Below are 24972 nucleotides of genomic sequence, written 5' to 3' on the forward strand. Positions count from 1 at the left end.
TAGGAGAGAGTCAAACCGAGAAATCCACATACTGCTGATGAAGTACAGCGCTCAGCATTCCATGATACACTATTTCCAAATCAAATCAACAATAAATATTCCAATGTGAACTTGATATTTGATACTCTTGACTCTTGATTGGTTGCGTACAAATACGTATAAAAATGTGGTTTTAATATATCAAATCAATACAATGGACCTTGGAAAAGAGAGATGGGCAAGTTCCAATACCCGATCAGTATCGAGCTCTATTTTACGGTATCGAGCCCCTCTGACCGATACCAATAACAGGCACAGATACTTCAGGAAAAAAAGAAAATGTGGTCCACAGAGAAGAATGACTCCCCTAAATTCAATTCACTTTTCAATTCAAAACATTTGAACTTTTTTTTCAATCACTGATTTTATTTATTTAAATTGAATCATTATGGAAGATGTGTTAATGACCCGACTCCCAAATGTGTTACAGTGGCTTACGATATATATATATGTATATATATATATATATATATATATATATATATATATATATATATATATATATATATATTATTTTTTTTATTTTTTTTTTTTGGGTGGAACTTGATGTCAAAACTTTGAGAACAACCTGGCTTCAATACTACATTTGGACATGTGGTCAATTCACATAGAGCAAGGGAGCATTTAGACAAGTTGTATAGTTGCTGGTGCCAGCTATTGCAATTCGTCATTGCACTTTGTCAGGGGAAATAACTGGGATGAAATGATGGATGAGCTTTGTTTATCTGCAGATCTTTGGTGGGGGGGAGAAAAAAGTTCCGCCTCAGGTCTTGAGTCAGACTCTAGGGGTGTGTGTGTTTGTGTGTGAGTGCATAATCAGAGGAGGGGGGACTCTTTCGTAATCCCATGCAGGGTGATGAGTTGTAGATGGTCTGTTCAGGCTCCGTTTGGACGAGATGAAGCCCACATCTTGTGTTCTGTTGCTCGTTTAAGACCAACATGTCCGCTCAGGGACTCCTGAGCAGCGTTTTCTCCTGCTCCCTCAGCCCCAGGACCATCTCCAAACGTGGACTGAGGCAAACACGGAGCCTGGACCCGGCACTGATGAGGCACTACGGAGCGGAGAACACATCCTACCAGGTCAGACACCTCACTTAAGATATAACTTTAAATTTGTTGTCATGCTGATGGAACTATGTTTCTGTTCATCTTGCGTTCATGAAAAGCAAGTAAAAAAGGAATGGCAGATTTGAAATTCCACAGGTGATGGAAACTCGTCTGGGAGCACGAACAGGGCTTCTTGTACTTTTCAGAGAGGTGGAATTGAATACTATTCAGGATTTATTGTAGAATTGAACGCATTAGTTATAATTATGTTATTACAGCAGGAAAGTAGCAGCAAAACAATGTTAATATTTACTGTACGTGCATATGTATTTCCACAAGGCAACTAGAACGAGAGCCGCTTGTATGTGGCAACTTCCAATGAATAATAATATTACAGTAGAGATATTGATGTGAATTGTAAACTGTACATGAATAGTTAGAAAAAAATAAATAGTGGGAAAAAAAATTCAGTCGCATTGTGAGCACCAAATAAAACTATACATGTACCAATAAATAACACCAGCGATAATATTTTTATAAATTATATATATTTATATTTTATTAGCAGTGGAGTTACTTGACAGCATTATTATAGCAATGTATGTCCCATTAAAAAAAAAAAAAGAATATTTCCTAGTGAAGGCATTGCAACATTGCCGCATTTTCACAATGGAGTGGCCCGAGTTTACGTCAGCAGACATGGATTCAAACCATGTGTGTGAATGTTTGTCAAAAAGGGGTGTGACAGCATGAGAACACGCTGACACATTTTGCAACTATTTAGCTGGATGCAACTCAAAACGGCCTTCTTATGTCACAATCATATTTGACAAAAACAACAAAAAAAAAAAGGTTAACTGTTTGATTGCCTTTTTTGTTTATTTTTTTTTTATATGTATATTTATTTATTTATTTAATTGGTACTTCCTGACACAACTTAAGCTCACCGTTAAGACCTATTATGTTATAGTATCAGAAAAATACATAGATTTTTTTTTTTTTTTTTTTTTAGTCTTACCCTGTCATTTTTTTACTGCTATGAAAATGAGCAAAAAACATACTTTGATTTATGATCCAGCTCAATGGCCACAAGCGCCTCTTTTCATTAGAGCTAAATCTGCTGTGGCACTAACACGCATATAATTTAAGACTGTTTGTTCTGCACAGCCAGTCCTCATGGTAACACTGTTTATTTTGCGCAATGGAACCTTGACATTATAAATAGGCTCGTAATGAAAACCAGATATCTGGACCATCTTATATTCGGCAGCAAGCGAGACCGACTCGGAGAATTTATGTAATCCTAATTAGATGGATTAATACTGCAAAAAACAATTTATAGATTGGATCAAGTTTGACTGTTTGGTTTTCACCCATTCTCTGTGTCGCTTGTTCTCATGCGGTTCAAGTTGGTGCCTATGCCAGATGACTTTGGGCAAGACAACCTGGACTAGTTGCCAGCCAATCAGAGGGCTCACACAAAAAAAACAAAAAACAACAACAACCGTTCACGCCATTCACGATTGTGGACAATTTAGAGTTTTGAGTTGAATCCAACGTGCATGTTTTTGGAACGAGAGGTGAAGTACCTGGAGAAAACTCAGGCTAGCACAGAGAGAACACGAACACTCCACAGAGGAAGGCCAGAACTGGGATTTGAAATTAATTAAGCAGCACGGTTCACAAGTGTCTGCCTCACAGTTCTGAAGTTCTGGGTCGGAATTTCAGCTCGCAGTCTGCGTGTGTTTATTGCAGGTACTCCAGCTTCCTCCCACGTTTCAAAAACAGCCACGTAAGATTAATTGAAGACTCGAAGTATGCATGAATGCTTGTTTTAATGTGCCTTGCGAGTGGCTGGCGACCAGTCTGGGGTGTTAGGCGCCTCTCGCCCAAAGTCAGCTGGGAAAGGCTGCAGATCAGGTGTGACCATCGTGAGTACAAGCGCTATGCAAAATGAAGTTATGTCACATAAAAGACTGCGTGAGCCATTCTGCAAGATTATCATTGCGATAACTGGCTCTGGAACTGAATCATTTAATTTCCATGGGAAGATTGTTCGAACAACTTTCTTGAACTCAAAAAGAATAACTTACGGATGAATTTTGTCTCTATCACGTGATATTTTGCTGTATGACTAAAAGAAGGATTTCATAGGCGGCGTATCAGAGAAGTGCATTGCACGCATGCACGAGATGGTCTCATGCTCACTCGCTGGAGGGTTCAATAGCCTGAGCTAACGTTAGAACAAAGAAGAGTCATCTGGTTTATATGAGCACAGTCTCAGCTTCCCTTAGTGGGCCAGCACGTCTTGATCCGTGGCTCTGCTTTCCTGCAGGTCCATATTTCTTCCCACAGTAGACTGCCCTTTATTTTGCATGGCGTGGAATTAAGCCTCTGACTTACCAATGCATCGCTATGGCAACTACTCCAGAGTCGGCTGGGTGGATGGATACATGTAAGCACAGAGGTCATAATCAGTTCATTCAAATCTCACGTTTGTTCCCAAGAGCTTATTATCTGCGGCGTGTCAAGTCACAGGCCGTTAAAGTGACAGCGGGGAACCATATCCAGATCAGTGTCTGCTTTGAAAGTGAGGACATAACAGGGTTAACCTGACAGTGGGTAGGTATATTACCTGTCATGGATTTATTAAGATTTCACTGTACTCTTACAGTTTGCTCTCTGAGTGAGATCAAATGGTTCCCCTGCCAAGGGATATATACCTACTGTGTATGTATTAGGTTCATAAGGCACACAGCGGGGGACACAAAAGGATCAATGTTCTACAAACCCTTGCTATATACTCTAAGATGCTCACTCTCATTATTTTTTTATTTTACTACAATCAACGAAAAGCTATTGTTAAATATCAATGTTCACGAATATTATTATTTTTGGATTATTTAGAAAAAAATATACACATTTATATTTATTTATTATGATAATTATATGTAAGAATAAAATATTAATTATTATCTTAAATTAGATTCCGAATTAAAAGGCTCGTAAATGCAGTAGCCAATTAGCTTCTAAAATTGCTTCTGGGTGTGTCTACCTCGCGCTTCACCATAGCAACAGTAGTGGAGGCTCATGGGAATTGATGCGTTTGCATCCCCGTCAATCAATAGTTAAAAGTTCACAGTGAAAATTTCAGCTGAACGATAAGAGCACGTGAATACAGACTTAATAGTAATGATAACTTCACTTATAACATAACCTAATTAGATTTATTCCGCTTCAGTTTTATTTTTGAACTATTATTGTTGCCCAGTACTCCCGCGGTGGAGTTCTCAAATCGGTCTTTGAACGTACCACACTTCTTCTCCTGTCAAGAGTTGCGACCATGGCTGAGAACATGAAGACTCTGCTACTTTTTGTAGTGGGCAATTTTGGTGAAAACTTTATAAAAACGTTGCAGATTTGATTCTTCGAAATGGTCGAACCTCGTTTGAAGCGGAGCGTTACTTATCATGTAAGTAAGTCGCTATGTTTGGCTCAGCGATTTGCGCTTTAAAAGGCTTTGAAATTTAGATACAACTGTAAATGTTACAGTAACAGTGTATGCAGGTACACATTAAAGTTACACGTTAATTAAGTTTGTATCATTCATTATTTTTGTGTTTTTTCATCAGAACAACAGGGCGAAATAAACTAACATCGTGTTATTGAGCGCCCAAGAAAATATTATATATAATATTTTAGCAAATGTTTGCTTTTTTTTTTAAAGCACATATTTAAACTAATGCTATTTTGGTGAATGCGTTAAAAGCAACCCAAATGAGATTTATATGCAAGGAAAAGGAAATCAAAGTCAAGCTCCATTGAATGGCTTCCTGAGCACTGGGGACCACTCACCACCCTTTTCAATGTAGTTCAAGTGTGTTTCTTCAGTATTATCGCATGTTTCGATCTGTGCATATTGTACAAACTACCTCCAAGCTTTCCTGCCTTTGTGTTCCAGGAGAGGACCAAGAAAAGCTTTGCATCTCAACAAAGCCTTTTAATTGGGGTTAAGTGCTCTCTTCACGGCAAGGAAAGGTGTAGCAGATTGTGGTCACTGGAATAGAAATAGCTGTACTGTCCTATGTTGGATTAGTTTAAACATGTGCATCTGTGTATTGGTATGCACTGTGATAATAATCATTGATGCAAGTTGAAAAGAATCAGAAAAAAAATCCAAATTTAGAACATTCGCTGAGCGAAAAAATGGCTAAGATTGTGGCAATAGGACCTTCATTTCTCTTTTTTGTCACAGGACAAACATTCTTGTTTACATGGAAGTGCGGTGTCCCCTTTCCTTCACCGCCACCCTCAAAAATGATGCGGTCTAGTCATCTGACGTCCTCTTCTGTAGTGTGTTATTGTGTTCAACATTTTGTTTATGACTTGAGTTGTGTTTTAATGACAATTTGATTCTGCACCAAGAGTTGACAATCGTCTCATTGTGTCTTTTTTGTGCATCACTAACCGTGGAACGGTGCACTCACCTGACTTTATGCCTGACTTCAGGCAGCGTGGGTTCAGTTCTGCCTTACTGACAGTATGAATATGAGTGTGAATAGTTGTTTGTCCACATGCACTCTGATCCTGAACAGGAGAAGCGGCATTGAATTGATGGATGTTTGTTTGAAGCTTTCACCATCTACCGCCTTGTTCTCGTCAGAGTGTAAGCTGTGCGTTGCAGAAACTCACTCAGCCAAATCAAGTTTTTCCTGCTTACTTTTCCTTTTTATTCACATTATTCCCTGGTAAATTCCTGCACTCTGCTGAGAGCTGTTGCAATTGTTTTGCTCATTTAGTTTCATGGCAGAAAAATTGGCTGGATGTCAAGTCCAAAATTAACAAGTAGGAGTTCATTGAGAAGTCAAAAATATAACTCACACTTCAGACACAATTGACCTTGAATAATAAAGGTAGGAGTGCTAGTGACAACACCTTTGGGAAACTTTCTTGCTCTTGCATCACAGGTGCTTCGATGCGGGAATGTGAAGTCAAATTGAGTCACAAGAAGTATTGCGCAACACTCCCCCGCCAAAACATTAGACACACTTGCACAATCTAATGAGATCCAATGTAAGATTTTGACTGGTACGGTTGGAGAAATGTTCAGTTGTTGCCAATTTTCCTTTTTTAACACGTTAACACATTACACGATAAGGCAAAGATAATTTTTTTTAAAGCTAAAGAAACACTAAATGAAAAAGTACTGTAATAAAGTCAAATGGGCTGCCTGTAATTCGTATTTTGTTGGTAATCCTTAAGTGACCAAAAACAGTTATTTTATTCAATCTCTATATTTTCAAAATAATCGGACAATTAAGGTGTTTGCTTAGAAAAAAAATTCCATAACGATCAGTCCATATTTTTTTTTTTACAGTAAAACACAAACAAATTGATCCCACATGCTGCTCTTGGCCACAGCTCACGGCGAGACACTCACATGCAGGCTCGCCGACACCACTCGTCACCCCCATCAGGCCCCGCCTCTCAAAAGCACATCCTGTATTGAAGATACAGACTCTACAATATGTACAGTAATGACTCCATTTAAAGCTTGCAATTTTCTGTTTGCGTAAATTGGATTGGATTCATTCTGTAAAATGTGTGTCCATGTTGGGGATTTTCACTTACTGGCAAGTGGCGTGCGCGCGAAACAGTTGTTGACTGACTGTATGTGTATTATTGTGGTTGTTGTCGAAGCTTTGGCAGCAGGCTCATAATAATATTGCCAGCAGGTTGTGTTGTCGATCCCTTCTACAGTAGCGCGAACCTAATTCTCGTTTAATGGAAGTGAGCCACTTTAATGTAAGCCTTATCCTGATAATGAGCGGCTAAGCCTCTTTTGGAGCACAGCTCATATGATTATCTTGACTTGCGCTGGATGGATCAAGGCGCTCGTAATCTGCAGCACGGTGATGCTCGACAAGTTTGAGGATTGCGCATCAGATTGTTGGAATCGTCATTAGCGCAGAATCACCACGCTTGCCTTTTTTTTTTTTTTTTTTTTTGTGAAGTGTGGCGAGTTTGCATTGAAACGTTAACGTTTGTGAGAGGGACGCTTCTGCGAACGCACCTTAGTTTGAGTAACATGTCAGTTTTCATCTGGTGTGTGACGCAGGAAAATGATTAATGCTGTCGTCATGTTCACGGACCGCCGCATCCTTTTCAGGCGCTTCATAGCGTGTGATAGATAATTACAAGTTAGAGGGTAAAGAATTGTTGAAGGTTAAGCAAGCGGTGGTTATGAGAAACGATTTCAATGACATATGTTTTGTAATTTTGCCTTCATGCTTGTGACAAAGCGAACACAACTCAGTGTTGCTAATTTAGCGGTTCTGCCACTCTATTGACATACTCAACTATTTTTCACAAAACATGAACAACTAATTCTGCTATTTTTTTGCGTCATTATTGAAGACTTTCTGGAGACGCCGTCCAGACTGCAAATGAGTGCCACATCTACAAAACCACCACCGGCTAATCTTTATCTATGTCCAATCATGGGCAGAGAAACTTGGTGCAAGTGGCAGTTATGTAAATTAGCAACAGTGTTGCTGTTCATATTTCCTTTTTGAGGGTCTCAAAAAGGTTTGTTCAAAGATCGTCATTGTTAATACTAATTGCACTCAAGTACTTCCTGAAGTCCAGGGTACATGAACATCAAATTCTGAGTTTCCTCCCTGGAGATTCTTTGTCAGAAGCCTTTTCTTGCAGCCTCCTTTCCCTTGATGCTTGTTTGGGGCGCTTACTGTCTTTCACTTTTGCCTTCAGCCAGTCGAAGGCCAGTGGGTGAGATCAGGCTATTGAAAAATAATCACTATTTCTTGAGTCGCTTTCCGTGTTATTATTCATCTCCTTTACCAGTTAAGAGCAGGCCGCTGACTTGTAATTGTTCGATGTCGCAATACTTTGGGCCATATTCAACCATCATATTGCTCCTGTGGATTCATTAACATTATTAGTAAAGGCTCAGCCCCCCTGCTTCACATCGCCTCTTGGAGAACAAAGTGCTGTCACGCCAGTGTACTGTTCGCCTATCCACTTAAGCTAAAATTATCCCCGTACAAATTTTTATAATTGAGTCTTCAGGAAATTAATTTCAGTTCCTTTTAATGTCTTCTCATTTCTGTGCGCATGTGTCCTCAGGGGAGCTTCACATGGAACAGCGTGTCAGGACGCTCCGTGGGTCTGAAGCCCGTCCCGCTGCAAAGCCTCTCCGAGCTGGAGAGAGTTCGTCTGCAGGACGTTGCCTTCAGGCAACTCCTTCGTGATCGCAACCTGGGCTGCCACATCACAATTCCCAAATGTACGCACACATATCTCATTCTTATGTGTTACGGTTATCGTAATGCTGCTTTTATGCTGCTTGTTTTTTTTTTGTTTTTTTTTGTCCTGTAAAGAAACAGGCACAAAAAAAGGCAGGTTGAACGTGTTGTGTTTTGTGTGTGTGTCATTTTTAGATGGCCACAAGTACAAGAAGTCGCTCAGGCTTAAACTGGATTCGCTTTCCAAGGAGAAGAGTAAAGACCGAGGTAATATGCGTGGAGTTTTAACTTTTCTGGCTACACCTTTGACACTTGATTCTTCCACGCTCATGACTCGGTGCCAGTTAACTAAAGGCTTATGTCGCAGTGTTGCGCAATATCTCGCCACCGCTCTCCTCTAAGATTATTCACCTCTCTCACTCTGGGCTTCTTTTTCAGGCCTTTAGTGCGGCACTTTGTCACGAAACTGATGGTGGTTAAGGTTGAGATTAGTTAGTTCCGCCACCTCCAGTTAACAGCTGTATTATACACAAAAAGCCTGAAAAAGAAGCACAAAGTGATCAAAGATTTTCTCTGTCAGGTCAAGTTTTGGAGTTATTGGAGCCCTGACTCCCTTTAAAAATGTGAAGATATTGATAGTACTGATTTATTGGCAGCCGCACACACCTCTCACCACACTGTCTCAATTGGGACTGAGCAATCAAATTTCCTCATATACGGAGATGAGTCCAATTGTAATAAGTTGGCATGTCTTACTCCAGCTAAGCAGTGGAATTTTAACTCGGGAGGTAAAGAGTTTTTTAATTGTAATAATTGTTTTTTCTTTAAATGAACCTTAAAAGTCTACTAAGATAAAACAGGTCATTGAAATTGTAAAAACTTTGAAATTGTTTGATATAACTTCATTTCAACAAGAGGACTGGAGTCAATTAAAATCCATGACAATCCAAATTTTGCACAGCCTTGCTCACTGTGCTTGCATATTTTCTTTCTTTTTTTCTTTTTTTAATATTCACACTAACTTCCTTTCGCATTACAAAAAAAAAAAATGGTTCATTGACCAAATCTTCATCCTTCATGGGTCTCAACAAGATTGTCTGTATGCGTCCAGGGTAAATCTTGCCCAAACTCAACTGGAATAGATTCTAGTTTACCCGTGATCCTAGCACAAGCGCCATAGAAAATAATTTATTCGATATAATCCTACTTTCCTCTTGTACGTCCACGTCTCCCTGTGTATGTTAAATGTGCTGAGTCAAAGTGCCGTTATGTCCCATCTCCAGTATCTATTTTTAGTTTTTTGTGATTACATCATGATGTTGAAGCATGTTCCCAACCGAGGAATGTCATTTACTTAAGCCCCTCCTCCTCCCTCCACTTAAGACCGCAACCCGCCCTCTGATACTTGAAAGGAATCTCTATAAATGTACTCAAATCCATGAAAGATAAACAGAACAATCTTAAATGGCAGCTCATTGGTTGCAGCACATCCTCACAAAGCCACGCCTCGTCCTTCCTTTTTTACCCTTCGTGTTTACAAAAGCACACGGAGCTCTCAAACTCGCTATACAAAATGTGTCCGGCCGGGCCTTAGAACACAACACTTGTTTAATACACTTGAAATATGCCTCTTAATACAATCTGAAGGATAAGCACCAGCACCACTCAATCACGATGAACGAAAGTGTTGTATTAAACATTCCTGGATCAAGGAATTCCTATTTTGCTTCACACTAACAAGAAAAGTTCATCCGAATCTCCAAAACACCCCTAGTACTTATATTTGTAACGCAATAATTTTGTTGATTATTCATACCTAAACTCCTCGGCGAAGGTATCAGCAGCTACGACCATGACGGCGTGTGCCCCGTCTGTCCCACAGAGGCGATACCTCAGGCCTTCAGCGTCCCGTTGGCGCAGGTGATCTGCAACGACCGCTCGCACAAGCAACGCCATGACGCGCCGCAGGAGCAGCACTGCGACCCCACCGAGCTGGTGCTGTCCTTCCTCCACTTCACCTCCACGTTCAAGAGGGCCAACAAGGAGCTGTCGAGCAGCAACTCATCCCTCAGCTCCAATTCGGAGAGTCCCAATAAATCGCCTTTTGCTCGAGCGGCCGACGCTGCTCCAAGGACGCGCAGGAGGGTAAGCAATAAGCTTAAACCTCACAATTGTCCTGTATGTCCTCAAATAGCGGTCGTAGCCCCTGTTCTAATAGAGGGCATCCGCTTGAAAATGCTTTTTTTTCCCCCGTCAGGGAAATAAAGTAACACGTGATGGCTATAATTCCCTTTACCTGAACTGTGAGAAACATTTATTGTAAACTGTTAGCACAAATACGGTTGATTTTATGAAACTGGTTAATTATCACCATTGACTGATTTAAAAAAAAACTATAACAGCCTTCTATAGTTTAGTTAAAAAAAAAATTAAATCCCTAAATGAACAGAAAGAAGGTACTGTAGTGTGCATCAGTCCCACAGCTGCAATGCACAGCAGACAAGTAGGAAGAAATTGTAATTAATCCTACCTCTTTTTTAGGGATAATTATAAAAATATTATACAGTACAATATTTTCCCCCCCATCATAATAATGTAAATTATATTTGAATACTTTTCATATAATATTTCCCAAAGTGGTGGCGCTCTCCTGTACCAGTCAGGAAAACAAATTTTAAAAATGTTCTTAACAATTGGAAAAATAAACCTCTCCACCATATCCCTGATTTATGAAAAGAAATAAATTATATTAATTAAAAAAAAAAAATAAAAAAGCTCAACAGTGTGGTTGTTCCCCATCCCCTTTTAAAGGGCGGCGTGTCGGTGGACTGCATCACCGACCTGGATGATAACCAGTCGCAGCTCTTGGAGGCCCTCCAATTGTCTCTGCCAGTGGAGGCGGCGGGCAAAAACAGGAAGAAGAGGCACGACAAAAAGCTGAGCCTAAACCCTATGTACCCCCAAGTGCCTAAGGTGGTGGAGCTCTGCTGCCAGCACCTGGAAAACCACGGTACTAATCGCCCAAATTATTATTCAATTTAAATGTGTATTTGCCGCAGGGCTCCGCCCCGATGCACCTGGATTGCTATATTATTGATTTTTTTTTTTCCATGAACTCTTGGTCATGAATCATGTCTGTGATTGCTATCATCCCTGCATAGGTTTACAGACTGTGGGTATTTTCCGTGTGGGGAGTTCCAAGAAGAGGGTGAGGCAGGTAAGAAGTCACTAATAAAAAGTATTTCCCAGCACTCCAGCAGTTGCAACTGTTTGTTTTCCTTTCCTCCAGATGCGTGAAGAGCTGGATCAAGGATGGGAGCTACATTTGGACGAGCAGCACAGCGTTCACGATGTGGCGGCGCTGCTGAAAGAATTCCTCCGCGACATACCCGACCCTCTGTTGACGAGAGAGCTCTACACGGCGTTCATCAACACAACGCGTGAGGCACAGCAGCATACACGAATCTGCATGAAGGTATAAGACGAAAAAGTCATTGAAGTCTTTTCCTATCCGGACAATGTAGTGTTGGAGCGGACCGAGCGACTGAAGGCCATCCAGCTCTTGATGTTCTTGCTTCCTCCCTGCAACTGTGACACGCTGCATCGCCTCCTTTGCTTGCTAGCCGCCGTGGCTGCACATGCGGAAGACATGCTAGATGAGGCGGCACACAAGGTAAAGAGGTGCTCCTGCTTTCACATTTGTTGTCATTGTGTAGGAGCAGATTCAACTAAATGGGGATGTTCTTTTTCTCTTGGTGAAAGCTGAGTTAAAACATTTGAAATGGTTTGAAAGCCTAATTTAAATCCGGAACCATGCTTCAAAAACTTTCATTTGAACCCCTAGCCATGACTTGAATCCTGATCAATCTTGCAATCCTTACTCTAGACCAGGCGTGGGCAAACTAGGGCCCGGGGGCCACATGAGGCCCGTTAAACATTTTAATCCGGCCCGCCGAACTTGAAAGAAATGAAATGAATAAACCTTGCTCATGTTTTATTTTCTAAATACTGTGGTTTTTCGAACACATGTATAATGTTGTAATGCTTTTGTTCACTTTCATTTAAAATTAAATATATTTTTTTTCTCTCCGATGAGGTGAGGTTACCAAAACACTCCATCCATCAACTCTTGGTCCGGCCCCTCAGTCAAATTTTAGAACCCATTGTGGCCCTCCAATCAAAAAGGGTGCCCACCCCTGCTCGAGACACTAAGCCTGGTTTGAAAATACAAACCATATTAACCAAGCTTTAAACTCAAATTTGAATCCCTAACCGTTAATTGAAACCATTATTCAAAACCCTAACCTGGGCTAAAAACCTAAATTTGAAACCCTATTCCAGGCTAGACACCATCATTTGAAATCCCCATTGGTCATTTATGTAGATCGACCTGCTCAAGTTGCATTAAATGTATATAAAAAATGGCATGCTGGTTTGAGTGACACTGTCGGATGTTATAAAGTCAAATAATGCCCATTTTAATAATAAAAAGCTCATAAATTGTTGTTTTGCTCTTAACAAGGTGTCTTTCAATCTTAACTGTACATCTTTTATGAACCTTGAATTTAATTGAATTAATCACACAGTTTACTATCCACTTTCACAAAAACGCCCCGGCCCAAATCGACACCTTTCTTTTGCCTTTTGGGAATAAAAAGAACATGTTTAGCCTTGACCGTGCCTTGATCGAGCCCACCGTATGTCATGTCGATGCCCGCAGGGGCAGACATGGCATCGATAAAGCTGAAGCTTACTGTAGAGTTTCAAAACGTTGTAGTCACTGCTGTGGCATAAAAGTGCAATACTTCACAGTGAGAAATGTTTTGGCGAGATTATTCATCAAAATGACAAGAAAGGATGCCCTTTTTTTTTCTTTTTTTTTAAATTGATTGTGCTGCTGTACCTTGTGGAGGGTGAGTGTGCATTTAATCATCTCTTTACTTTAAATCTGTGCTTCTACTTGTTTGCCTTTAAGAAGGTCAGTGGTGATTAGAAGCAAATGAATGGTGGCGGAACCGTGTCGAGTCGTTACGTTGTCTCTAATTAACCTCTGTGGAAGAAATCACAGGAATGTGTGCGTGTGAATTAAAGATCATGGTTAACCAATCATTCTGGATGGAGAAAACATTCCCTATTAGGAGTGTAGCTCCAAGTTGCCTTGCGATTACCATTATTCACGGCTCCCGTTAATGTTGAAAAGTGCGGTAATCACCCCTTAAGAACGGTGTATAAACTCTGCCGTTGATTTGTTCAGAAACCAGGAAACAAGATGACCTCATTAAATTTAGCCACCATCCTGGGCCCCAACCTTCTGCGCAAGCAAAAAAACTCCGACAAGGAGTTTGCTGTCCAGAGTTTAGCCCGCGCTGAGGAGAGCAGCGCCATCATCAGCGTGCTCCAAACCATGATCAATTCGTGTGACTCTCTGTTTCTGGTAAGTCACACTCACTGTAAACTGTTTACTATCAAGCGAGTGGAATGTTTTAATGGAGCGCAGATGCCGACTGAAATGTAAACATTAACATTATACGTTTTTAACAAGTATACTTTTATAGTGATAAACAAAGTCGAATCTCAGAGAAGCGCTTCAGGGGTGTCAAGTTGAATTCTATTGTCGTGTAAAACCTGGAAGTACATCGTACTTGTTATTGTATCAAGATGTTTTATTATTAATTGAATCATTGCAAACTCTCGCTAACCTTAGGACTGAAACACGACTGCTTTTTTTATCCATTTTTATTTGTATATTTCAGATTGAAGAATTTAAAGTGTGAATAAATATTAGAATACATTTCCAATATTCAAATGAGGAATTAAGTACATGACAGCAACGATATGGTGTTCCCCTTCAGGTTCCTGCCGAGCTGCAAAATGAAGTGCTGCTCAGTCTCCTCGAAACCGATCCCGATGTTGTGGACTACTTGTTGCGGCGGAAGGACACCTGTTACTCGTGAGTGTCGCCCAAGCCCCGATTGTCTCTCATGATGAGCTCAATCACACATTGTATCTTTTTTTTTTTTTTAAGCAATTCCGGCTTGGTGGCACCGCATGAGTCCTCCCTGATGGCGAGGTGCTTGTCCAATGATTCCATGTCCAGCGGCGAGGCGTCCCCCTACGACAACAGCTCTCCCGTCCTGTCCGATCGACTCCTGCTGCTGGAGGATGATCAGCCGCTCTCGGGAAGTGGCAGCGCGCCTACTTACGCGTCTAGAAACTCGCCAACTACCTTTACTACAGGTAAAGTTGAATTCAAGTGTGCTGGTGTGAGCACTTCTCCATTGTGAGCTGTGAAGGAAGTTTTGTTTTGTTTTGTGTGTGTTTGTAAAAGCATCTCCCATTAGGCTTTGACAACATTTTTATAACTGAGATTAATAACATTGTGTCAGTTACTTTGTGCTTCATCTAAAATGACTCTGGTCCCAACATGCTGGGAAGTAAACGATAATTATGCACTTGTGTAGAATAATTAGCGGTACTCGAGATGTATTTATTTTTCACTTGGGCACAGTCATTAGTCTTGTTTCCTCTTTTGTCGATGTGCTTAGAAGAGGCCTTGGAGGATCACTTCTGGGACACTTGGCATCCACTTTTCAGCAAGAATGTGATTGACCTTGACATCAATGGTAATGCGGTCTTGGGCTGCTCATTTGCATTGTATCAGTGCACCGCAACAAAAAAAAAAAGAAAGATTTCTCATGTCAACAACACGTCAACATCTTGGTGAAGCTCAGTTTAAGTGTGCAGTTTGTATTTTTATTCAGTGACGAAACTTTTTTTTTTTTACTTGTCAACTTGCTTCACGTTCTTCCACCTCTAAACACATTTTTTTTTTTTTTTTTTTTAACATTTCTACATGCCTTTATTTTTTTTGTTACTTCCTTTTGGAAAACAAGGTTCCACTCCATTTGTAATCATCAAAGTAGAATGATAAAGATGCAACCTTCAAAAGGTCCAACGTCTGTTTTCTCTCAGGCTCCCTCAGAGACATGTCTGAATGGAAGTCATTTGGATCGTCAGAGGGGCTGAGCGGTCGCCAAGGAAACAGCAAGCTGCCTGTCAGCCCGTCCCAAACCTCATTGGATGCTTCCGAAGGCAGGCCACACCTCCGCGTGGCTCGCAGCAGCAGCAGCAGCGACGACACTCGCGACCAGACGGCACCCAGGCAACCATTACCTTCATTACATCGGGTTCCCATCAGCCAATCCGGAGCCATCAGCTCAGACAACCTGGCCGACAGGATGAGACACCCTGTCGATCCAATCCTTACAGATCGAGGAGATTGTTTGTTTCGACCTCTTGATCAGATGCGTGTTTCTCATTCCACACCCTCTATCAGTCTGGCGCGACAAACTCAGACTCAAAGCAGAAGCACAAAAACTGCACCACAAAGGGCCTCCGGTAAAGCAAACGGCCATATTTGGCAGATCCTGTCGACAAATAATGGAGATGCACTGCCCGAAACGCTGGTGTGACGGATTCATAGAGACTTGTTGGTCCATCAAAATCAGCCGCGGGGATGCTGACACTCGCAAACTCACACTGGCAGTTCCTTTCACTTATTATACTATATACTATGTATATATGCAGCGCAAATATGTTTGTTCAGGCATTTATCGTCAATTTATATATGGCACTTGTTTTCTTTTCGAAATAATCTCTATAATAAAATGCATTTCACATGCATACCTGTATTTTATATTTAATAAATTAATGTTCAGCCTTGAAAGTTCCAATGCTGAACGTAAACAAATGTGATGTATCTTGCCATTGACATTTTAATTATTTTGTAAGGGAAACAATGTAAAAAGTTGCATAAAATAGTGCAATGAATTTTTCCAAACGCCACTTGTGAATTCCACTACAATGTTTTTTGAGCTAATATATTGAATGAAAACGTGCTCATCTTAACGTTGTTATCCACACTTCTATTTTTTTTTTACTTGTTTTCATGCATTAAACACTATATCTTCATATCAACACAACCTCCCAAGTGTGTATTTACTGCATTTGAAGTATCTGTTTAGTTATTCAGGTAATTAGCTCCATCGAATCTCCCCAGTGTGCAGCTGTTGCAAGCAGGTAAAGTCTTTGTTTTAATATGCTTTGTTTTACATCAACGTAGTACAAATGACTTAATACAAGATTATTGCAAATAAGAGGATTCGTTTTAGCAGATACGCTCATATGTGTTTGTTTATTGTATTAAAAAGCCAGCATGAATGGAAATGATCCGTTAAATTGAATTAAGTTTCCCCCCCCCCCCCAATTGTAGGCCAGTCACACGGAGTGCGACAGTTCCCTAACTGACCACATGGAGGCAGCATCAGACCAGAGGTAAACTCGCCATGCAATTGTTGCTCGCAAGCGTTTCAAATATAGTATTAGTTGTTATTGCTGAAGGCCAATAAATATTTTTGCAGCCTGCTAATGTTTGACATTTCAGAAAAAAAAAATCTTCGCATTAAGTGAAAAGGTGACACACTGAAAATAATGAAAGTGCAAGTTATGAGAAAAGTGTTGTTTGAGTTTTGTTTTTTTTATAGCTCTATATTAGTCTATTTTTTTCTGCAAAAGAGACATGGGAGGATGTTTGTTTGGGTTATTACTGTAGCTCGGGGCTCTTCCCGCGCTCCTGCAGCTCGCTTTGATGCAATTCGTTGCTCTAATAGGCTAAGATGCTTCTGTCATCTTAACTCCCAAGACGTGATGTTTCATTTTGAAAATCTTATCTGCTTGCAGCGCCTTGATGGACATCAAGAAGATGATCCTTTTGGCCCGAGAGCTGCCACTGCTCCCGGCAGGCGTACCATCCACTGGCTGGCATCAGGAGCAGCTGGATGTGAGCAGAAGTCCAAGGTCACCTCGCCACCAAAAAGAGAATGGAGGGGGTTGTGGGGGGGGGGCTGAGTGTCCAATAAGGATGAGAGTCACCATGCAATGTTGTCTGAAGGTCAAGCGTGACAGAAATATCTTTGCGGAGTTTCAATAGAGCCATGGGTATGTATACTAAGTTTTGGAACCCTTGAACATCAACTGTTGTTTATTTAATCTTTTTAAGTGCAAATTCATCCTCAATGTGATTTCATTGTTGCCATTGTGACACAAATGTATTAGTCCTTTTCATTAATTCCGGTTTAATATCCACATTTTCAAAATTACACACAAGGGGGTACTCAGTATAAATTATTAAGTAATAGGGCTGACCGATTATGGAAAAGATAACATTTAAATAATAATCCCAATCATTTTTGATTGCTGTTGAAATCATGACCTTGTAAATATCATTGCAATTCAAGCCTTTTTCATTTTTATTCTTCTACAGCCACTACTTTGCCGTATTGCATTTGCACGCATTCAGCCCGTCACTAAACATTTTCTTTATCTCCATTGTCTTAATTTATCATAATTTGTTGTTCTATTTTGATTTTCACAAGTCCTGGGACTAACTGGGCTAACCTGGGTATTTCGTGCCATATCTTTTGTACTTGTGAGTTGGTTCGGCAAAAATTCAGTGAATCATTGAAAACCCAAATTTAAATATAAAGAAAGAACATCCCGAAAATAAATGAGTAACAAAGTAAAATAATATTACTAACAAAACTACATTGATTGAGCAATACCGCCATGCCCTTCAGCGTGGTCAAGGATGCACACAGTCGCTGATGCAATCTGTTCGCTTTTTAATAAAAAGTACGACAACTAAGACGCAGTTAAACAAGAGCTGCTGATGGCCACAACTCCCGCCCATCCGCTCCACATTCACCCTGAGCAAATCTTCCCCAACCTGGCTCGTCCTCTCTCAATGACATCACCCTTTACGCAACAAATAATGAACAGATATTCCAACACAAACAAGGACAACAATTAGAAAGAATCCACAGTCCAAAAAGTTCAACTTAAACTTGGTCACAAACGTGCCTCTAATGTCTGCAATCATTAGTCTTGCCTGTTATTCATCATAACTGCCACATTGCGCAATAAAAAAAAAAAATTCCCCCAAAAATTCCACTGCATGTTTGGTCATATACGATGCATCTCTCACCAGTCTATCAAATGAATGGCTCCACGCCAAGTCCAGTCGAGTGAAAATGAGTTCCGGCTTTCAAAACATGCCAAAATTGAAATGGTTGTTGAATATTTCATCCACAAGCACTTATGAAATTGTAAATATAGTTAAGTATTGTTGTAAAACGCAAAATGTTTACTGTATACTTTGTAATTTGAAGACTTGGTGGTTGAGTCTCGCTCGCTTATGGATTTTTCGTCTGTGCAAAAGCTTCTGTGAATTTAATGGGCTATAATTTGCGACGTCATCACCTCGTGCAACTGCAATACATATTTTGAATCAATGCAAATTTTATGGCACAACCCCGCCCACTGCGAGTGTTCAAGTGGAGCCTTGCGCAGTTCAGTTGATCCCGCCCCCAAGTGATCGCTACCCGTTGAAATTGAGACGCAACGGAGACCAGGTTATGGCTGAGCGTGGCCGGACCGTCCTGGAGAAAGATTAGATTTCATCCATCCATTCATTTCTTAAGAGCTTACCCTGTACAGAGTGTAGAAATATGCCACACAATAAAAAAAAAGAATTAAAAATACACCACACTGCATCTTGCTAGGCATTTAAATGCTCCTCTATTATTTGGAACGGCCATGACATGTTTGCAGTCGTCCAAATAGTGCATTGTATAACGAGCCCTGGATTCTTATGCCATAATTCAAATGACCTCGTGTGAGTAAAATAAGATTCCTTGTATGTAAAGGGCTGCGCATGGACATTATGAACAAACCTTTTAGTTTGGTTCAATATTTCATTATTGTCACGCCGGCATTAATCATTTATAATCTTAACACCGTTTGCATTCCTATTCATCGTTTCCGCTGACCTCATTGAGTGCCATCATTGTCATGGTTTTGTTGTTCCAAACACAACAGCTTTTAGTCAGCTTTGTACTCCAAGTTTGTTTTTTGTTTTTTTCTTCTTTCCCCCTGACGTGCATATAAACGCGCGCAGATGTGCAGGGTGGATTCAGGGGATGCGTCGAGGGGCAGGCAGCAGATCAATGTGGCTGTATTGCAATGTGTCACTTTTTTGGCAGGCTGCACAGTGAATGATTCACTGCTTGAAATTGTATTAGCAGCACAACGCGGCGCACTCAAAAAAAAAAACAGGCCACGCTAGTTGGAGTTATTTGTCCCATATATCATAACATCTAGATGCGATTTTAGAAAATAGCTATCCAGATTAGGTTCCGTAGTTTTATTTGTCATGTTGCGGCCAATTAGCATGTAGCACCAATATCGTCATTCACGATGACGAGCTTTGACGTGCAAAAATGTTTCTTCTGACCAAATTAAAAATATCCATAGTCTTAATTATTTTTTAACTCTTGCACCTCGACAACATAATGTAGCTCAAACTCTAGTATGCTTTTATATTAATGCAGAGTTTTGTCGGGGCAACATGTTTAACATTAAGTGAGAGCTTCAGCTTTTTATTACGGGTGCTAGAATTGCCACATCATCCAATTTTGGCTGCATTCTCCACCCATGAATTGTGATTAAAAAGGCAAAAGTACCAACATTTTGGCTCATCCGTCTGTCTAGTACAGGCGTGGGCAAACTACGGCCCGGGGGCCACATGCGGCCCGTTAAACGTTTTAATCCGTCCCGCCAAATTTGAATAAAAATTGAATGAAAAAACCTTGTTAATGTTTTATTTTTTAAATACAGTGATTTTTCAAAGACATATTTTGTTGTAATACTTTTGTTCGTTTTCATTTAAAAATTAATTTAAATTTTTTTTCTCAGATGAGGTGAGGTTACCAAAACACTCCATCCATCCCTCTGTCTAATTTTTGTGGCCCGCCAATCAAAACGTTTGCCCACCCCTGGTCTAGTATAATGGCGACGGTTTTATGTTTTCATTTTATATAATCTTTGTCTGCATTAAGGTCGTCAGTAGGTTTGTGCGTCTCTCTTATAAAAGACGATTCGATACGACAAGTGGAACAATTTAGTTCATTATGATTTGATTCGATATGGTGCGGCTGTAGCTTTTTTCGGATTTATTAATAAGTAACAACATATAAAATATCTACAAAAGCGCAAACTGTTCAATTTAATTGAATCAGCCTGGTCGGTATCGCTCATTTGATACATATCTCAAGACATGAGATGTGATACGGTTCAAGGACGGTCCATTTTGAAATGTAACGATTCGATTCGGTTTGGTTATATAAATCACAGATTTTCTGACTGAAATCGCTTCACTTATTGATGATTTCAACTCATACACGGGGAGGAGATGCCAAGAGTCTTACTTGGAACCTCAGAATTGTGGTGCAATCATGCTCACCACTCGATAAATAAGAGCATAATGTAATGCATTATGCTAATAATAATAGATTTAATATAAAGGGGAAAAATGAGCCTTTGCAGCTCCCGGGGCTCGAGTCCCAATAAGATGAAAGTTGTAAACCAAAGTGCCTGCAGTTAATAATGAGGCCTCCTTTGGAAATGATTACAAGCTGAGTGCATTCCTGTGGAAAAAAAAAAAAAAGCAAACGCTGCTCCGGTTGTTGTTTAGGAGAAGATGACGGATGAACTTAAATTACACTCCCGCCTCTTCTTTTCCTCATGGTATTAAGGAATTTAGTGAATCAGCAAAAATTCCTGACAAAGCCACCTGCACATTTTAAAGTGAGCACAAGTTCAGGCAGATTGAGTGAACACGTGTTGTGTGTGTGCGTGTGCGCATCACAGCCCAAGTGGCCCAAGAAAGAACATCATCGGATTCCCATCTGAACAAACTAGCATTAAAAGGCGTTGATTTCATGACGGAATCCTGCAGCGAAGGCAAATAAACTGCTCATTCATCATCTTCCTTAATGCTGGAAGGAACACAAAAGCAGGACTGTGAAAAAGTCCCTCCAAAGTCCAAAACTACTTTCCTCCCTCGGATTGTGCGCGAAAAGAACAAACCCATTGTTCCCACAAAGCTGCAATGAGATCGTACTGATCGTTCCGAATAGGCATTCAGTATTGATTGTTATCTCTGGAATGCTTCGTTGTTGTTTCTGGAGATGCTCACAATTTGTGTTTGACAGTCTTCAAGCACATCAGTTCAATTCAGCTTTTCTGGCACCTTGCCAAGCCGCAGACCTCCGCCAACGTTGTCATTGGCTAAAAAGAACTCTCCTTGCCACAAAGCTGAGAAATACATGCTTTTATTGACCTTTTGCTAAGCCATACCCCCGAAAACAAAGATTGGCAAATGCAACACAGAAGAGCGATTTTGCTCGCTACAATTCGATGATTCATTTCCGATTGCTTCATTTTTTTATTTTTTTTTTTTTTTGGCAGCACGGCCAGATTGTGGTTAGCACATCTGCCTCACACTTCTGTTGTTCTCTTCTAAGACATGTGGAGTTTGCGTGTTCACACTGTGCTCGCGTTTGCTTTATTTGCACATCGGCGAAATGAAACGTGTGTTTTGTTCATTGAAGATGAAATTGTGTAAAAGTGAGTGTGAAAGGTTGTTTGTGCGCCCTGCGATTTTTTGTCGTCTTAGATAGGCTCCAACGCACATACGACACAAACGAGGATAGGTGCTACAGAAAAAAAATTAAATTAATTAAATTAATAATATTAAGTTGCTAACTCATAATGCTAACTATTATTGTTGTGCTCCTACATAGATGTCGAGGCGATTTGCCCGATCATACATCATGTCGGGACATCAACGGAATATTTCTTTCATCTCTCAGAGTCAGGGCAAAACATTCGTGTGTCCTTTTATCAAAAGATTTGTCCGTGCAGACGTTAGGTCACAAGAGAGATTTTTCCTCAGGTGACAATCACAATATTGGGTCCAGGTGCGTGGTCGTTTCATTCTTCCACAAACTGTGATTCTGTCACGTTTAAAATTAGAACACGAAATCGAACGAATTGGCAATTTCTGGAAGTGACTGTGTCCTTTTTCAAGTTTTAAAAAAATAAAGTATCTATTTAATAGCGAACACATCAGTTCAAGTTTGTAATATGTGATTTTTTTTTTTGTATTGCACGTAATGCACATTGTTCCATAAATCATGTTTTTGTTTTTTTTTTCACATTTTTGTCACTGCCTTCATCAAAAGGAGACGTGTATGTTGAATGTCAGCAGTCAATTAGATTTTTTTTTTTCCTTTTCACAATTGCTGCTAAAAGAATACCACGACGTAAAATGCCGTCCAATCATTGCCACGGAAATGTCAACGTTTGTACTATTTCTTCCGAAAACATATGCTTGTCACCCTGAATTGAAAAGCGTGACAGGATGGGAAGAACTGCCGCAATTTGGCTGCCCCACTGACGTATCGAAGCCACTGCGGCGTCTATGCTAGCTGCAACATGCAACGCTAGTAAATTTAGCCAGCTATTCCAATGAGGCGAGCTCGTACATAAAGGCCCATTTTTTTCATGTTTTTTAAGATTTTATTAATTAAATAAAAGTGGGATGAGGGCTACCCAGCTTTACAGGAATGCTGTTGCCCTCTGGCTCACTTTTACTCTGCAATCTCGGTGCTAAAACTTCCTCAGGGTGGATTTAACCTTCAAAGACATATTGCAGCACCTTCTGTCCGCTCTGATCTGAAATGTACTTTGATTTTTCAAAAATTGGATCATATTTATCCAAGGATAGCAGAAAGTGGAAGCCCTTGTTGGGCGTGGGTTTTTCGTGACATGTCAACTCTATCTAGCCATGACTTGATCACATATGCACATTATGAAAAATATGGAAATTTGCATTAGAGACCTGCACTGTCATTATCTAGCTGATGACCTATGCCAGGGGTGGGCAAACGTTTTGATTGGCGGGCCACAATGGGTTCTAAAATCTGACAGAGGGGCCGGACCAGTAGTAGAGGGATGGAGTGTTTTGGTATCCTTACATCATCGAAGAAAAAAAATACATTTAATTTTAAATGAACAAAAGCATGACAACATTTTATATGTCTTTTAAAAACCACAGTATTTAGAAAATAAAACATTAACAAGGTTTATTCATTTAATTTTTTTAAGTTCGGCGGGCCGGATTATAACATTTAACAGGCCGCATGTGGCCCCCGGGCCGTAGTTTGCCCACACCTGACCCATGTCCATGCACTCAGACACTCTCAGGACAATATTATTTTTATTTTTATCCGCAGCATGTTGATAAATAAAAGTCTTGGTATCGTTAAGTCATCAGTATGGATCGTTTTTACACCTTGTGTAATCAAAGTTTGACCCGATGCGCTGGGTCAAATCCTCAACCCAATGCGATGGGTTAATTAATCGAAGGGCCACTTAGTGGGTGGGCCCGCGGGCCACCATTTGCCCACCCCTGCAGTAGAGAATGCATGGTAATAGGAAAAATACAAAATTGAGCACCTTTTAACATCATTTTTTTTTTTTATTGCTTAATATATTCTTCTAATATACTCTTTCCCAAATTCTCCATCCACCTTATTCACTTCTCTGCACCGGGTCACGTAATTTTTTTCCCCTCCATGAGTCATAACAGTCCGCCTTCCATCGTGACCTGCGGCAGGTCATCTCCGGTTACGCCGCTAACCGTCTCGCTGCGCCCGCCCACACCGTGTCAAAAGCCCTGAGTCAGCACAGCTTGCCAGCCAGCGCCGGCCTGTGCGCTGCAATCACGGTTCAGGGGGGAAAAAAGCGCTCATCACGCCGGCCGTATCTCCAGGCAGCCATTATGCTACCTGATGGATAGCTGAGTGAAAGATCTGCCTCAGTTCTCTCTTTAGAGCAATGTGTCTGCATAACAATAGACGTGTTCAGATTGAAGAAGATGGACGGATTTAATTACGACGCATATGTGGTTGAAAAGAATACTTTCAAATGTTGGCCCGCTTAACTCAAACAAGGCTTTCTTACTCTTGGCTCCATTTTTGAAAACATTGCCTTTGATTAAACACCCATGTGTTCCTTTGCAGGCAGCACACTAGACTTGTGATTAGCATGTCTGCCTCGCAGCTTCTGATGTTCGGGGCTTTCAATCTTGGCTCTTGCTATCCTGTATGAATGAATGAAGAATCGGTATATGGTTGCCAGTCAATCGCAGAAACAACCATCATACCTAGGGACAATTTAGAGTGTCCAATCAAGCTGCCATGCATGTTTTTGGAATGTGGGAGGAAACCGGAGTACCCGCAGAAAACCCACACAGGCACCGGGTGAACATGTAAACTCCACACTGGAAGGCCAGAGCCGGAATTGAACCCACGACCTTTGAACTGTGAAGCCATCGTGCTAACCAGTTGTCCACCGTGCCGCCCTTCAGACACCATCCGCATGTCTAAAATTAGCGGTGTTTGCCGGCACCCACATTTTCTAAGAATGCTACATTAAACTTACTTGAACTTCAGTAAGCAAGAAAACTCCAAATTGGTGACCAGTTTTGATATAATATTGAATTTTAAACCAGCATAATGGGTCAAAAATAATCAGTCCAATCTTGGGTATAAGCAGGTAATCTGTTCAAAAGCGGGTACGAAAAAACAGTCTCGTATTTTTTTGGGTGTGTTCTAAAATTGTCCATAAGGTGAATGTTTGTTTGTCAAAATGTGCCCTG

General features: G+C 40.6%; 1 protein-coding gene across 2 annotated transcripts; it reads left to right on the top strand.

Moving 5' to 3' along the window:
* The first annotated feature begins 862 nt into the window (after window positions 1–862).
* On the top strand, window positions 863–16322 carry arhgap6 (Rho GTPase activating protein 6). Of its 2 annotated transcripts, none has more exons than XM_088315678.1 (13): window positions 863–1119; window positions 8233–8392; window positions 8547–8618; window positions 10234–10496; window positions 11163–11361; window positions 11513–11568; window positions 11641–11791; window positions 11876–12024; window positions 13606–13785; window positions 14204–14301; window positions 14377–14588; window positions 14897–14974; window positions 15324–16322. In XM_088315678.1, exons 1-13 carry the CDS (start codon window positions 979–981, stop codon window positions 15821–15823), a joined length of 2259 nt encoding a protein of 752 aa, XP_088171804.1. In that variant the 5' UTR covers window positions 863–978; the 3' UTR covers window positions 15824–16322. The 2 variants fall into 2 exon arrangements, with proteins under 2 accessions (XP_088171804.1, XP_088171805.1); XM_088315679.1 differs by lacking the exon at window positions 863–1119 and adding an exon at window positions 4332–4558.
* Window positions 16323–24972: the final 8650 nt, after the last annotated feature.

Source organism: Idiotropiscis lumnitzeri, chromosome 14 (genome assembly GCF_059441095.1).
Source record: "Idiotropiscis lumnitzeri isolate Australia: NSW breed Sydney's pygmy pipehorse chromosome 14, RoL_Ilum_1.0, whole genome shotgun sequence".
Lineage (NCBI taxonomy): Eukaryota > Metazoa > Chordata > Actinopteri > Syngnathiformes > Syngnathidae > Idiotropiscis > Idiotropiscis lumnitzeri.